At 41.5% G+C, this 14954-nt stretch overlaps 1 protein-coding gene across 1 annotated transcript in view; it reads right to left on the reverse strand.

Annotated features, from left to right (window-relative positions):
• Nucleotides 1-321: 321 nt before the first annotated feature.
• GRIN2C (glutamate ionotropic receptor NMDA type subunit 2C) overlaps nt 322-14954 on the reverse strand; it is a 247775-nt gene continuing 233142 nt past the window's right edge. Inside the window, exons 11-12 of the mRNA XM_073608159.1 lie at nt 6726-6958; nt 322-1898 (exon numbers count right to left, since the gene is read on the reverse strand). Of these exons, the coding sequence (XP_073464260.1) occupies nt 858-1898; nt 6726-6958 (1274 nt within the window). The 3' untranslated portion in view covers nt 322-857. The remainder of the gene's footprint in view (nt 1899-6725; nt 6959-14954) is intronic.

Here is a 14954-nt window from a genome sequence, read left to right on the forward strand (position 1 = left end):
TGCTCTAGTAGAGCAGTGTGAGTTCTAAAATTGGAATAATTATATGATGGCAGTTGGGTATTAGGTAACTGCCAAACAGTCTATTTCACACAACATAGACATACAACAATAGCTTCTTCACGCATCATTTCAAGCACTTGAATGTAACCCTTTAAGGCCCAGATATCGCACAATCACAGGTATCAGAAGATAATTATCCAGTGTTCACGGATACATTTCCACACCAGACAATTTGCTGCATTCTTACGAAACCACATAAAAGTACGTACAAACACTATTTGTACAATAATAAGGAATACTCAATGACATGAAGGCATTTTATTTAGGGCAGGTATTTTGTAAACATTACTGGTTAAAACCAGAATATTGTGTTTTCTGTGATCTCCTATAGATCTGTGCAGTTCTCAGATCATTGCATTGAGTTATTGCTGCTAAACTATCAGATGAAACACAAAATCATCTCAGTAAAATATATTTTTTGTGGACAAGCAGGACCAGGGGGCAACCTAAAAAAACAAACAAAAAAAAAACACTGCATATTTCAAAAACACACTGGGCCCTCAGGATGAATGCAGGGGAATACATATAGTTTAATATTTGAAAACATATTGGATAGAATATACCACTTTGTAAATAGCATTAATACATCTTTAATAGGCAAATTTGATGTTAAGTGACAGGGTATCAATGTTGAAATTTTATTGGTACCATTGATAATGTTGCTTAATTTTTTTGAACAGATATACAGTGTTTGTGCCACCTGTACCTGAGCTTCAGCAGCAACCATTATTGCATCCATTAAAACTGGTATAGTCCTTATTGCCATTTTTCATAAGAACACCCATTTTATTCCAGTTTTACACTTCTGATTCCCTGCTAATTCTCTTCCATGTTTCAGTTGGATGGTGTGTTCTTGATCTTTCAGTTGGAAATGTCCCTAAAGGAAAAGGGGCAGGCTTCCTTCTACTTCTTGTCTTGCTGTGGCAAACAGTTCTCCCTACAGATGCTACGCTGTAAGCAGTATGATGGTCTCTGTGGCTTAGCGTAGCTGGCTTGGCACATGTAGAGATTGGGCCAGCAAAGCACGCTTCCTGATGGGAGGGTTTACAGTGAATTGGGCTAAGCCATTTTCTCCCTTTTTGTTCAAAAGGAGGACTACTGCTGCATACAAAGCATGCTTGATTGCTATGAGGGAGGGAACAGTACGATGGGCACCCACAGTGTTGGTGCAGCCTCCAGTCTTTTTTGTTAAATGAATCATATAGCAAGATATGTCGTCTTGGTTGGCTGGGGATAGGGGAATGACACCAAGAACTACAGTGAGGAACTGCTGTTGTGGATGTAGCGGGCGCTCTTTCCAATAGTTCCCATCTCTTGCATGCCGAAAGCTGGGATGTTTCACAGTTTCCACTTGCAGCACCAGGCTCTGTTCTCCGAACACTTTCATTAAGGGTAGTGATAACCATTGGTGGCATAGTATCTGGACTAAGACAAGTATTTATAATTGAAGGCTTGGGATCTGTTTCTTCTCTTGGTGAGCATGGAACGTGGGTTGTTCGGAGAGTAGGAGAAACAAGTGATATATTGTTAGATGGGGCTACAGTTACTATCGGTTTTGAAGTGACAGCATAATGAGGGGATGAATTGGCCTGTGATTGTTGCTGTGGACCCTGCACAGAGAAGACAGCTTGCAAACTCTCACTTCTTTGTCTCCAAGTACGTAGTGCATGTGATGCAGTCTCCAGGGACCCACCAACAGCAGAGGAGGAAACAAGATCCTTGGCTGTCTGCAGAACCCTTAGAACATTGACGGGTACCGGAGTTCCTGTTACATCAGGCTCAGGACAAGCAGGGCCATGAGATGGACTCTGAACACCTCGAAAACAACTATATATACCCTAAGAAACAACAACAAAAAAAAAAAACAGATAATGAGAATTATGTTGAATGAATTGTTTTTGCTACCCAAAGTCACCCAGAAATAATATGTCAGTTTACAGTCAGCACTGAGCACAATTAATTATTTTTTTATTCAAACACTCTGAAACTGAAAGTTTAAAGCGCATGTATGCATACCTTGGAATCTGTGTTTTGTTTTGCTTTATCAATATTTTATGCTATCAATATGCCATATGGCATAGTTTGTGGGAGTGATGAAACATAGTGACACAGCCCCAAATGATCCACTATGGCTCATAATTGATTTTAGGGACTCTTTAAAGTGGTTGTAAACCCACTAACAAAAAAAAAAAGCATACTAGCTCATTATGAAATACTTACCTTAGATCGAAGCCCCCGCAGCAGTCCTCGTACACTGGTCCGGCCGGCGACATCGCTCCCGGAGTTACGTGCTATTGCTTCAGTGCGCATGTGCCGATGATGTCTGATACAGGGGATATGCACAGTACACGATTTAGGAGATATCCGGGGTAGCTACAGGTAAGCCTTATTATAGACAATCACTTTGCTCCCTTCTAAGGAACTGGCTTCCATTTTTGCTCGCTTACATGGGCTACCCAAAGTGATTGTCTTTGATAGGGGTAGTCAGTTTGTGTCCCGGTTCTGTTGAGCCTTTTGTGCACAGTTGGGAATTCAGCTTGCTTTCTCCTCTGCGTATCACCTGCAGTCTAATGGGGCCACAGAATAAGTCAATCAGTCCTTGGAGCAATTCCTACGTTGCTATATTTCTGACCATCATAACAACTGGTCAGACCTCTTACCGTGGGCGGAGTTTGCTTACAATAGTGCCTTGAATTCTGCTTCCCGATTGTCCCCGTTTTATTCCTGCGTTAGAGGAGCATCTCCGCAGTTTTTATTCCACTTGGGCACAAGTCCAGGAGGCTTTGCAACATGCTAATGATAGGTACAGACTCCATGCTGACCACAGACGCCTGCCTGCGCCTTCCTACCAGGTTAGGGACAGGGTCTGGCTATAATCTCGCAACCTCCGACTTTGTGTTCCCTCTCTGAAGTTCACACCTCGGTTTATTGGGCCTTTCCATATTCAGGATTAATTTAGTGGCTTACGCATTAGACCTTCCTTCTAATATGCGTATCTCAAATGTATTTCGTGTCTCCTTATTAAAACCTTTGGTCTGCAACTGCTTTACCACCTCGGTGCCTTGTCCTCACCCTGGACAGGTTGAGAACCATGAGGAGTATGAAGTACAGTCCAATGTTGACTCCCGTAGGTTCCGTGGGCGCATACAGTACCTGGTGCATTGGAAAGGGTACGGTCCGGGGGAACGCTCTTGGGTCTCATCCTCGGACGTACATGCCCCTGTCCTCCTCTGTGATTTCCACAGATGTTTTACCCTCAAGCCTGGTGGTCCTCCGAGGGGGAGGGGTCATTGAGGAGAGGGTACTGTCAGAGCTGGGCTCAGCCCTTCCTTCTCTGAGCTGGCCTCTCAGCTGTTGGCTAATTGCCAGCTCCTATCTCTCCACAGTGACTCACCTGTTGATGATATCCTGATCGTCATTCCTGCCTACTTAACCCGCCCAGTCCAGATGATCTCTGCCTTCGCCTTGGTCACATCTCTAGAGATGGTCTCCTGTGTTCCTGTTAAAGACTTGCTTGGCTGACGTTCCTTCTGGCTCCAGATCCTGCTTGCTGTTCTACTATGCTGTTCTCTGGCTCCCTGACATTTTGGCTTGTCTGATTATTCCTGAACTCTGGCTATGTTTTGAATACATTTACTCTGTTTACCTTTTTTTATTATTATTAAACAAGTGTGATTTAACTGTACTTTTGTCTCAGGCTGATTCATGGTTTCTGGCACTAAAAGACCGAATTCAGAGAGTAGTGATTAATGATTCATACTCTGAATGGTTTAGGGTTATTAGTGGTGTACCCCAAGGTTCAGTGTTGGGACCCTTACTTTTAAATTTATTCAAAGATGATATAGGGACTGGGATTAAAAGTACCATTTCAGTCTTTGCAGATGACAGCAAGCTATGCAGTGGAATAACATCCTTACAGGATGTCTCCAACTTACAAGCCAACCTCAATGCACTGTTGAATTGGGCAACTATGTGGCAAATGAGGTCTAATGTTGATAAATGTAAAGTTAAGCACTTTAGGGCTAAGAATATGCATGCAGCATACATACTAGGAGAACAGCTGGGGGAGTCAATGGTGGAGAAGGATCTGGGTGTTCTGGTAGATCATAAGCTTGATAAAATAGCATGCAATGCCAAGCTGTGGTTTCCAAAGTGAGCAAGATGCTTTCTTGTATTAAGAGAGGTATGGACTGCAGACAGAAATAATTTTGCCCCTGTACAAATCATTAGTAAGACCTCATCTGGAATATGCAGTTCAGTTTTGGCCCCCAGTTCACAAAAAAGATATTGGGGAACTGGAGAAAGTGCAGAGAAGGTAAACCAAACTGATAAGAGGCATGGAGAAGCTCAGCTATGAGGAAAGATTAGAGGAACTGAATTTATTCTCTCTTGAGAAGGGGAGATTAAGGGGGATATGATCAATATGTATAAATACATAGGTGATCCATATAGGGAACTTGGTGTTGAGTTATTCGCTTTAAGGTCATCACAGAGGACAAGGGGGCACTCTTTAAGTCGGGAGGAAAAGAGATTTCATCTTCAAATATGGAAAGGTTTTTACACAGTAAGAGCTGTGAAAATGTAGAATAGACTCCTTCAAGAGGTGGTTCTGGCCAGCTCAGTAGATTGCTTTAATTAAAGCCTGGATTCTTTCCAAAATTTACATAATATAACTGGATACTAATATTTATAGGTAAAGTTGATCCAGGGAACATCCTCTTGAGGGATCAGGAAGGAAGTGATATAACTAAAGGTTTGTTGGGAAAGGTATGTCTTTTTGCTGATGATACAGAGGTTCGCACTAGGTTTCACATTCCTGGAGGTGTATGTAACATGGAACATAATTTGCCATTGCTGGAAAATCGGTCAAAGCAGTGGAGACTGCTGTTCAATGTTTCTAAATGTAAAATAATGTGCCTAGGGGAAAAGAATCCCTCAAGAGAGTACAGCATTGCGAGTACAGTATTGGAGAGCACTACAGAGGAAAAAGATTTGTGGGTTGTGTATAATTCTAGGATGGATAGAAGGGACTAGAGGGATCACCAGCAGGAGGAAGGAGGTTCTGATTCCCCTATATAGATCTTTAGTGAGACCTCATTAAGAATACTGTGTCCAGTTCTGGAGACCTCACCTACAAAAAGATATTGATAAGATTGAATGAGTCCAGAGACAGGTAACAAAAATGGTGAAAGGTTTGGGGGATAAAACATACTGAGAAACTTCAGGAGCTTAATATGTACAGTCTGGAGGAAAGAAGGGAATGAGGAGACGTGATTGAAAAATGTAAATACATCAAGGGGGTGAATAAGGTTCAGGAGAGTAGTATTTTCAATATGGAGCCAAGATCAAGAACACAGGAACATAACCTCAAACTAACTGGAGGAAAGTTCAAAACTAATCTTAGAAAGTATTATTTTACAGTAAAAGTAGTTGATGCTTGGAAAAGACCTCCTGCATAGGTACTGAGTCAGTCAACAGCAAGTGGATTCAAACATGCTTTGGACAAACATAAATCTATTCTCAGACAAAAAAGTTAACCAAAAAAAAAAAAAAACATACTGTATATATATTTTAAAAAACGCGTCAGGTCAATCGACCACTTGGTCTTTTTTTGCTGTCACTCTTTTATGTTCTTATGTTATACAAAGGTTGCACCAATCGGGATATACTGCTTCTACCGTTGTATTAAAAGACAGTGAAGTGTTAATTAAAGAATCCAAAATAAAACAATAAACTAGTTAAGCTAAGAGTAACTTCAACATGAGGTTCATCACCTTGGGACATTAGCAAAAAACTGAGGACTCATGTGAGTCCTGATGGAGTGGGTTATGGTTATAGGGGGATGCCCAGATGGCATGTCCTCAAAAGCTTTGTCAGTGTCCAATCACCTGAAGTTACCAGCCTATAACCCAGGGTCTAGGAATATCAAATATGTGTTCTATACTGTACAATTAGGGATACAATTCTAGCTTTGCATGCAATATTTTTAATTTACAATTTCAGAAAAAAACGTCTGCATTAAGAAAAAGTAATTTCTGCTTTTAGTTACTCAGCAGCTTGTTACATGTTTATAAAATTCCAACGGACATGTTTTCTACAGTCACTTGAGCCACTGCCTCTTCCACAAAGTTGTGAAAAGGTTTTTACTTTGTCAGGACCAGGATCTGATCCCACAACCTCTACTATGTCTGGCAGTACCTCTCCTTATTGAGCCACCTGAGATGTTGGACAGCATCTTGTCTGAACCCTTATATAATCTTGTTTCGGTGAACCTTGAACACCTTGTTCATCCAACCAGCTTCCTATTTAAGCCATGCCTTTGAACTTCCTTTTTGCCAGAATACTGTGCTCTCTCCAGCCGATATCTTGCTCCTTTGTGTACCTGCAGCTTTTCCTATCTCCACTACCACTCGTTACCGACCTTTGGCTTGTTCCTTGACTGTGTTTAATAATTCAGCTATGCTTGTAAATTTCAACCTGAGCTACTATGCACTGTGGTCAACAGACTTTGTTCAACAACATGGGAAATACAACAATATTTAATAAAAAAAAAATTGAAAATGTGCTGAACATAATATATAAAAAGAGAATATACTGTATGTATATAAAAACACTGTACATTAAAAAACCTCCTTTGAAATCTGTTCAATTTTTTTAAGGCTTACCCGACTGATTCCAAGCAGGCTCTGCTCCACACAAGGTCTGGGTACACAGTGTCTCATCCTCCAGTACACAAGGTGTTCCCATGAGAAGACCAACAGGCTTAAACCCATAGCAACCAACAGCATGTAGAAGACTCCAGCCATGTTATCAATGTCCAGTTTACTGCTTACAGCTTCATTCTTCTCATTCTGACATATCCCAGATAACCACACTGTCTCCAGTCTCTGAGTTTCACCTTATACAAAACATTCATAAATTTGTTAGGAATGGATCTTTAGCTGTCAATAAATATTCACATAGCTCATAAAAAAAAAAAGACACATCCATCTGATTCAACCTCTAACAAACTCAAGCAGTTTTATGTTGTAGCTTAGAGAAATGCAATACAAAACCCCATGGGCGACCCCGGGAAAAATTCATCCCTGACCCTTATGCCACGTACACATGAGCGGACTTTACGGCAGACTTTGTCTGGCGGACTTTTCGACGGACTTTACGAATGAACGGACTTGCCTACACACGATCAACCAAAGTCCGATGGATTCATACGTGATGACGTACGACCGGACTAAAACAAGGAAGTTCATAGCCTGTAGCCAATAGTTGCCCTAGCGTCGGTTTTTGTCCGTCGGACTAGCATACAGACGAGCGGACTTTTCGACCGGACTCGAGTCCGTCGGACAGATTTGAAACATGTTTCATTTCTAGGTCAGTCAAACTTTTGAGAAAAAAAAGTCCGCTGGAGCCCACACACGATTGAATTGTCCGACGGACTCAGGTTCGCCTGACCAAGTATGCCGTAAAGTCTGATCGTGTGTAGGCGGCATTAGAGGCAGTCAAATCAATTTCCCAGGTTAAATATCTAAAACACTATACGTTACATCTGTACATACCATTAATAGTAAGAAAAGCATCCAGTTTATTTTTAGATTATGTAATTGATTTTGACATTCCGTTTTATGTAATAGGGCATTCCACATCTGAACCACAGCTAAATCATTCTTACCATAACTATCTCCTTCCTATACTCCATACATAGATAATTGCCCCCTTTCAATAAAAAGATAAAGTGTAAATAATTCCATTTTGTGCACACATACTAAAATGCACATGTGCAGGAAAATGCACTTAAAACCCCAACATATTATATATAACCCCCAAATGTTATATATTTTCTGAAAGCAGAGACCCTGTAGAAAAAAAAGTAGTATTTGCAGCTTTTTACATCGTACAATATTTGCACTACTGTTCATCAGATCAAAATTTACTGTAAAATACACTTAAATAATTTTTAGCTGCATGCAAACACATAATAATGTCTGTTTATTTGGTAAAATATAATAGATGAGGATATGTTAAGTAAATCGATAACAAATATGTTTGTGTGCATGTGCACCCAACACATATGTTTGTGTTTGTATGTAGAGGTGAGGGCCATGGAGGTCCCAGGCTTGTAGCAGGGACAGAGGAGTCTGGGTGGGGGTCAGGAAGGGGGTGGCCCGAGTACATGTAAAAGTGATTTTATATATATATATATATATATATATATATATATATATATATACAGTGCCTTAAAAAAGTATTCATACCCCTTGACATTTTCCACATTTTGTTATGTTACAGCCAAAAACATAAATGTATTTTATTGGGATTTTATGTGATAGACCAACACAAAGTGGCACATAACTGTGAAGTGGAAGGAAAATGATAAATGGTTTTCAATTTTAAAAGTGTGGTGTGCATTTGTATTGAGTCCCCTTTACTCTGATACCCCTAACTAAAATCTAGTGGAACCAATTGCCTTTAGAAGTCACTTAATTATTAAATAGAGTCCACCTGTGTGTAATTTAATCTCAGTATAAATGCAGCAGTTCTGTGAAGCCCTCAGAGGTTTATTAGAGAACCTTAGTGAACAAACTTAAAGCAGGGTTAGGTTATAAAAAAAATATCCCAAGCTTTAAACATCGCACGGAGCATTGTATGGCACAACTGCAAAGCTACCAAGACATGGCCGTCTATCTAAACCCATAGGCTGGACAAGGAGAGCATTAATCAGAGAAGCAGCCAAGAGGTCCATGGTAACTCTGGAGGAGCTGCAGAGATCCACAGCTCAGGTGGGAGAATCTGTCCACAGAACAACTATTATAGGGCGTACACACGGTCGGACTTTGTTCGGACATTCCGACAACAAAATCCTAGGATTTTTTCCGACGGATGTTGGCTCAAACTTGTCTTGCATACACACGGTCACACAAAGTTGTCAGAAAATCCGATCGTTCTGAACGCGGTGACGTAAAACACCTACGTTGGGTCTATAAACGGGGCAGTGGCCAATAGCTTTCATCTCTTTATTTATTCTGAGCATGCGTGGCACTTTGTCCGTCGGATTTGTGTACACACGATCGGAATTTCCGACAACGGATTTTGTTGTCGGAAAATTTTATCTCCTGCTCTCCAACTTTGTGTGTCGGAAAATCCGATGGAAAATGTCCGATGGAGCCCACACACGGTCGGAATTTCCGACAACACGCTCCGATCGGACATTTTCCATCGGAAAATCCGACCGTGTGTACGGGGCATATGTCGTGCACTCCACAAATCTGGCCTTAATGAGTGGAAAGAAGAAAGCCATTGTTGAAATCTTCCATCATAGTTGATTTGATTGTAGCCGTATTAGTGTAATGTGACAGAGAAAATTGAGTACTGTCCGTGATACTTTTTTATTTGCACTAACAATTTTTCAGGACAAGCTTTCGGGGTATGTGCCCTTCTTCAAGGTCCAAGAATACTGCTTGGACCTTGAAGAAGGGGACATACCCCGAAAGCTTGTCCTGAAAAATTGTATGTTAGTGCAAATAAAAAAAGTATCACGGACAGTACTCAATTTTCTCTTTCCATTGTTGAAAAAAGCCATAAGAAGTCCTGTTTGCGGTTTACGAGAAGCCATGTGGGGGACACAACAAACATGTTTAAGAAGGTTAACTGGTCAGATGAGAACAAAATGGAACTTTCTGGCCTAAAAGCAAACCGCTATGTGTGGCAGAAAACCAACACTGCACATTACCCTAAGCACACCATCCCCACCATGAAAAATGGTGGTGGCAGCATCATGTTGTGGGAATACTTTAGATCAAAGCATATTCATATGTTAGAATGGCCCAAACTTTCATCCAATTGAGAATCTGTTGCAAGACTTGAAAATTGCTGTTCACTGCTGCTATTTGCTGCTATTTTGCAAAGAAGAATGGGCGAAAATGTTACTCTCTAGATGTGCAAAGCTGGTAGAGACATACCCAAAAAGACTTGCAGATGTAATTGTAGCAAAAGGTGGTTCTAAAACATATTGACTCAGGGGGGCTGAATACAAATGCACACCACAATTTTCACACTCTGCATTTATTGGCGTGTAAACGCACACTTTTTCACCCTGAAAATGGGGTCCAAATAGCGTGTGCGTGTTATACACCGATACTTAAATTTTAGCTGCCTCGGAGGGGACAGGGAGGGGGCGGGACGAGCGCCATCAGATTACATACAGTGAGAATCTCCTGTTTACTTGGCGGCCTCTGTAATAGGAAGTCCCGTCTCCTGGACCGCCATTGGACCACTGTTCTGTCTATCATAGGAGATTCTCACTGTATGTAATCTGTCATCGCTCGTCCCGTCCCCCTCCCTGTCCCCTCTAGGCTGTGTTACTAAATTAATTATTCACCCAATACATTATATCACTACAGGCTGCAGTTGGGCATTGATCAGGCTGCATTGATGGCAATGGTGAGGCTGCTGCATTGATGGCAGTTGTGAGGCTGCATTGATGTGGACTGATGAGGCTGCATTGATGGCACTTGTGAGGCTGCAGATAGGAACTGACCCTTATTTTGCTTCAAAGTTCCTTACTTAAAATTTAAGTTTTTTTTCCAGAAACTTCTCCCATGTTATACGCCGATAAATACGGTATTTATTTGTAAAAAAATTTGAAAACCATTTATCATTTTCCTAACACTTCACAATTATGTGCCACCTATTATGTGTTGGTCTATCACATAAAATCCCAATAAAATAAAATACATTTATGTTTTTTGTTGTAACATGACAAAACGTGGAAAATTTCAATGTGTATGAATACTTTTTCAAGGCACTGTGTGTATATATATATATATATATATATATATATATATATATATATATATATATATATATATATATATACAGTATATACTCATATACACCTGTTCAATTGCTTGGTAACACAAATTGCTAATCATCCAATCACATGGCAGCAACTCAATGCATTTAGGCCTCTAGACGTGGTGAAGACAACTTGCTGAAGTTCAAACTGAGCATCGGAATGGAGAAGAAATAGGATTTAAGTGACTTTGAATGTGGCATTGTTGGTGCCAGACTGGCTGGTCTGAGTATTTTAAAAACTGCTGATCTACTGGGATTTTCACGCACAACCATCTCTAGGGTTTACAGAAAATGGTCCGAAAAAAAATATCCAATGAGAGGCAGTTGTGTGGAGGAAAGTGCCTTGTTAATGTCAGAGGTCAGAGGAGAATGGGCAGACTGGTTTGAGATTATAGAAAGGCAACAGTAACTCAAATAACCACTCGTTACAACCAAGGTATGCAGAATACCATTTCTGAATGCACAACACATCGAACCTTCAAGCAGATGGGCTACAGCAGCAGAAGAGCACACCGGGTGCCACTCCTGTCAGCTAAGAACAGGAAACAGGCTACAATTTGCACAGGCTCTTTAAAATTGGACAATAGAAGATTGGAAAAACATTGCCTGGTCTGATGAGTCTCAATTTCAGCTGCAACATTCAGATATAGGGTCAGAATTTGGCATAAACAACATGAAAGCATGGATCCATCCTGCCTTGTATTAACAGTTCAGGCTGGTGGTGGTGGTGTAATGGTGTAGGGGATATTTTCTTGGAACACTTTGAACGTTTAAACGCCACGGCCTACCCGAATGTTGTTGCTGACCATGTCCATCCATTTATGACCTCAGTGTACCCATCTTCTGATAGAGACAAGGAGAGAGGCACCTCTGGGTGTAGGTTTGTGACAATTTTAATTAGCACTTGAGAAAATGGCAACTCACATTTGGGAAGTGTTTCACAGGCACAGAAAAAGAGGTCCCAGCAAGGGGAGGGGGTCCTCGGCAGACGATCTAATCCTGTGATCCCTTCATGGGAGAGCACTTGTGCGCTTAAACTTGACAAAGGATTGTGGCTGCCGTGTCATCCGCAGCATGCATGCTCGCGAAAAACGTCGCATACCAGTGACATCATCCTCCCTCGCCTCCTCACCAGCTGCGCTTCAAGCCTCACTTTCAATTTTCCTCCACCACAGCTGGCTTCCCATACAGCGGTGTACAGTAAGCACAATTGCTCTCCCATGAAGGGGTCACAAGATTAGATCGTCTGCCGATGACCCCCTCCCCTTGCTGGGACCTCTTTTTATGTGCCTGTGAAACACTTCCCAAATGTGAGTTACCATTTTATGAAGTGCTAATAAAAATTGTCACAAATCTACCCCAAAGGCGCCTCTCTCCCTGTCTCTTTCAGTGTCATGCAGCGTACACACGGTCAGACTTTTTGACTGGACTGGTCCGCCAGACTCGGTCCGTCGCACAATCTGATCGTGCGTGGGCTTCATCGGACCTTCAGCTGACTTTTCCAGTTGAGAATCTGACGAACTTTAGATTTGAAACACGCTTCAAATCTTTCAGACGGACTCAAGTCCGGTGGAAAAATCCGCTCGTCTGTATGCTAGTCCGATGGACGAAAACCCACGCTAGGGCAGCTATTGGCTACTGACTATCAACTTCCTTATCTTAGTCCGGTCGTACGTCATCACGTACGAATCCATCGGACTTTGGTGTGATCATCTGTAGGCAAGTCCGTTCATTCAAAAGTCCATCGGAAGTCCGTCAAAAGTCTGACGAAAGTCCACCGGAATGGCCGTCGGACTTATGTTGCCGAAAAGTCTGCTCGTGTGTACGCGGCCTTACTGGAACCAGGTTTCTGTTCCTATATGATGGCAGCCCTGAGTGTTGGACTCTTCTCCACCCCCCAATGACTTTGTGGACTTTAGCCCTGTCCTTTCAGACAGTTTTATAATTTCAATATGATTATATGTCATATTTTCTATTTCTATTCACTTTGTGGGATAATCTAATCCAGCTGTTGCGCCTTTACTTGTTTTACCCATCTTCTGATGGCTCCTTCCAGTAGGATAATGCACCGTGTCACAAAGCTCAAATCATCTCACCATGGGTTTCTTGAACATGACAATGAGTTCAATGTAGTCCAATGGCCTCCACAGTCACCAGATCTCAATCCAATAGAGCACCTTTGGGATGTGGTGGAACAGGAGATTGGTACCTTGGATGTGCAGCCGACAAATCTACAGCAACTGCGTGATGTTATGTCAATATGGACCAAAATCTCTGAGGAATGTTTCCAACACCTTGTTGAATCTTTGCCACGAAGAATTAAGGCAGATCTGAAGGCAAAAGGGGGTCCAACCCAGTACTAGCAAGGTGTACCTAAAAAAGTGGCCGGTGGATGTATGTGTATATATATATGTAGATGTATATTAGCTCCAAAAAAATTATTTTCTTATTCCCTTCTAAGCTCAAAGTGATATTAACCACTTCAGCCCCGTAAGATTTGGCTGCTCAATGACCAGAGCATTTTTTGCGATACGGCACTGTGTCGCTTTAACTGACAATTGCGCGGTCGTGCAACGCTGTACCCAAACAAAATTGACGTCCTTTTTTTCCCACAAATAGAGCTTTCTTTTGGTGGTATTTAATCATTTCTGCGGTTCTTATTTTTTGCGCTATAAACAAAAAAAAAGAGCGACAATTTTGAAAAAAAAAACACAATATTTTGTACTTTTTGCTATAAGAAATATCCACAATTTTTTTTTAAAAAAGCTAATTTTTTTCTCAGTTTAGGCCGATATGTATTCTTCTACATATTTTTGGTAATAAAAATCACAATAAGCGTATATTGATTGTTTTGCGCAAAAGTTATAGCGTCTACAAAATAGGGGATAGATTTATGGCATTTTTTTAATTATTTTTTTTTACCAGTAATGGTGGCGATCTGCGATTTTTTATCGTGACTGCAACATTATGGCGGACACATCGGACACTTTTGACACATTTTTGGGACGACTGACAATAATACAGCGATCAATGATATAAAAATGCACTGATTACTGTATAAATGTCACTGGCAAGGAAGGGGTTAACACTAGGAGGCGATCAAGGGGTTAACTGTGTTCCCTGACTGTGTGTTCTAACTGTAGAGGGAGGGGACTGACTAGAAGGGATGACAGACCGTGGTTCCTTGCTATTAGGAACACACGATCTGTCTCTCCTCTCCTCACAGAACAGGGATTTGTGTGTTTACACACACGTCCCTGTTCTGCCTCTTGTGCCAGCGATCGTGGTGACCGTCGGCCACGAGCATCAGCACCCCGGCAGAGCAGTGGGCACGAATGCTATCCCGCTCAAAGGAGCCGAAATACAACTATGACGGCTCGCGGGAACCCTGCCGACCTGCTGCCGTAAAATTACAGCGGCTGGTTGGCAAGCGGTTAAAGCTTCAGCTTTTTTTTTTTTTTAATTAAAATAATAAACATGTTATACTTACCTGCTCTGTGCAATGGTATTGCACAGAGCAGCCCCAATCCTCTTCTTCTGGGGTCCTCCTCTTTGGCGAGTGCCCTCATAGAAAGTTGCTTTCTATGGGGGCACGCGTAAGGGCTCACTCCTGAGCTGCCCAGTCTGCGTCTGGAGACACAGACTGAAGAATATTATTAATATCTAATATTCTTGTATCTCAGAGGCGCTTCCGGGTGAATAGCATTGATAGCCAAAATGACTTAAAACAAAGTGTGAGTTTATTGTCACATAGTTGGCATCATAAATACAATGTAAAAATATAACAGTTCAGTTCAATGTGGGTAAAAATATATGAAATAGAATAAAAAGTTATTAAAGCTGTAATAAGCTTATGAAAGCATGTGTGCTTCACGGCTGCTGACTTCTGTCTCCATGCTGTCTTGTGTCGTCCAAGAAGAAGCAAGAAATGACCTTCTCAGACTTTTGGCAGAATTCAACTGTCCCAACTTGTCGAAGTGTCTTGTGAACATGTCAGTGTCATCTATCCTAGTGGCTGTGTGTGTGTGTGTGTGTGTGTCTGT

Source organism: Aquarana catesbeiana, linkage group LG12 (genome assembly GCF_042186555.1).
Source record: "Aquarana catesbeiana isolate 2022-GZ linkage group LG12, ASM4218655v1, whole genome shotgun sequence".
Lineage (NCBI taxonomy): Eukaryota > Metazoa > Chordata > Amphibia > Anura > Ranidae > Aquarana > Aquarana catesbeiana.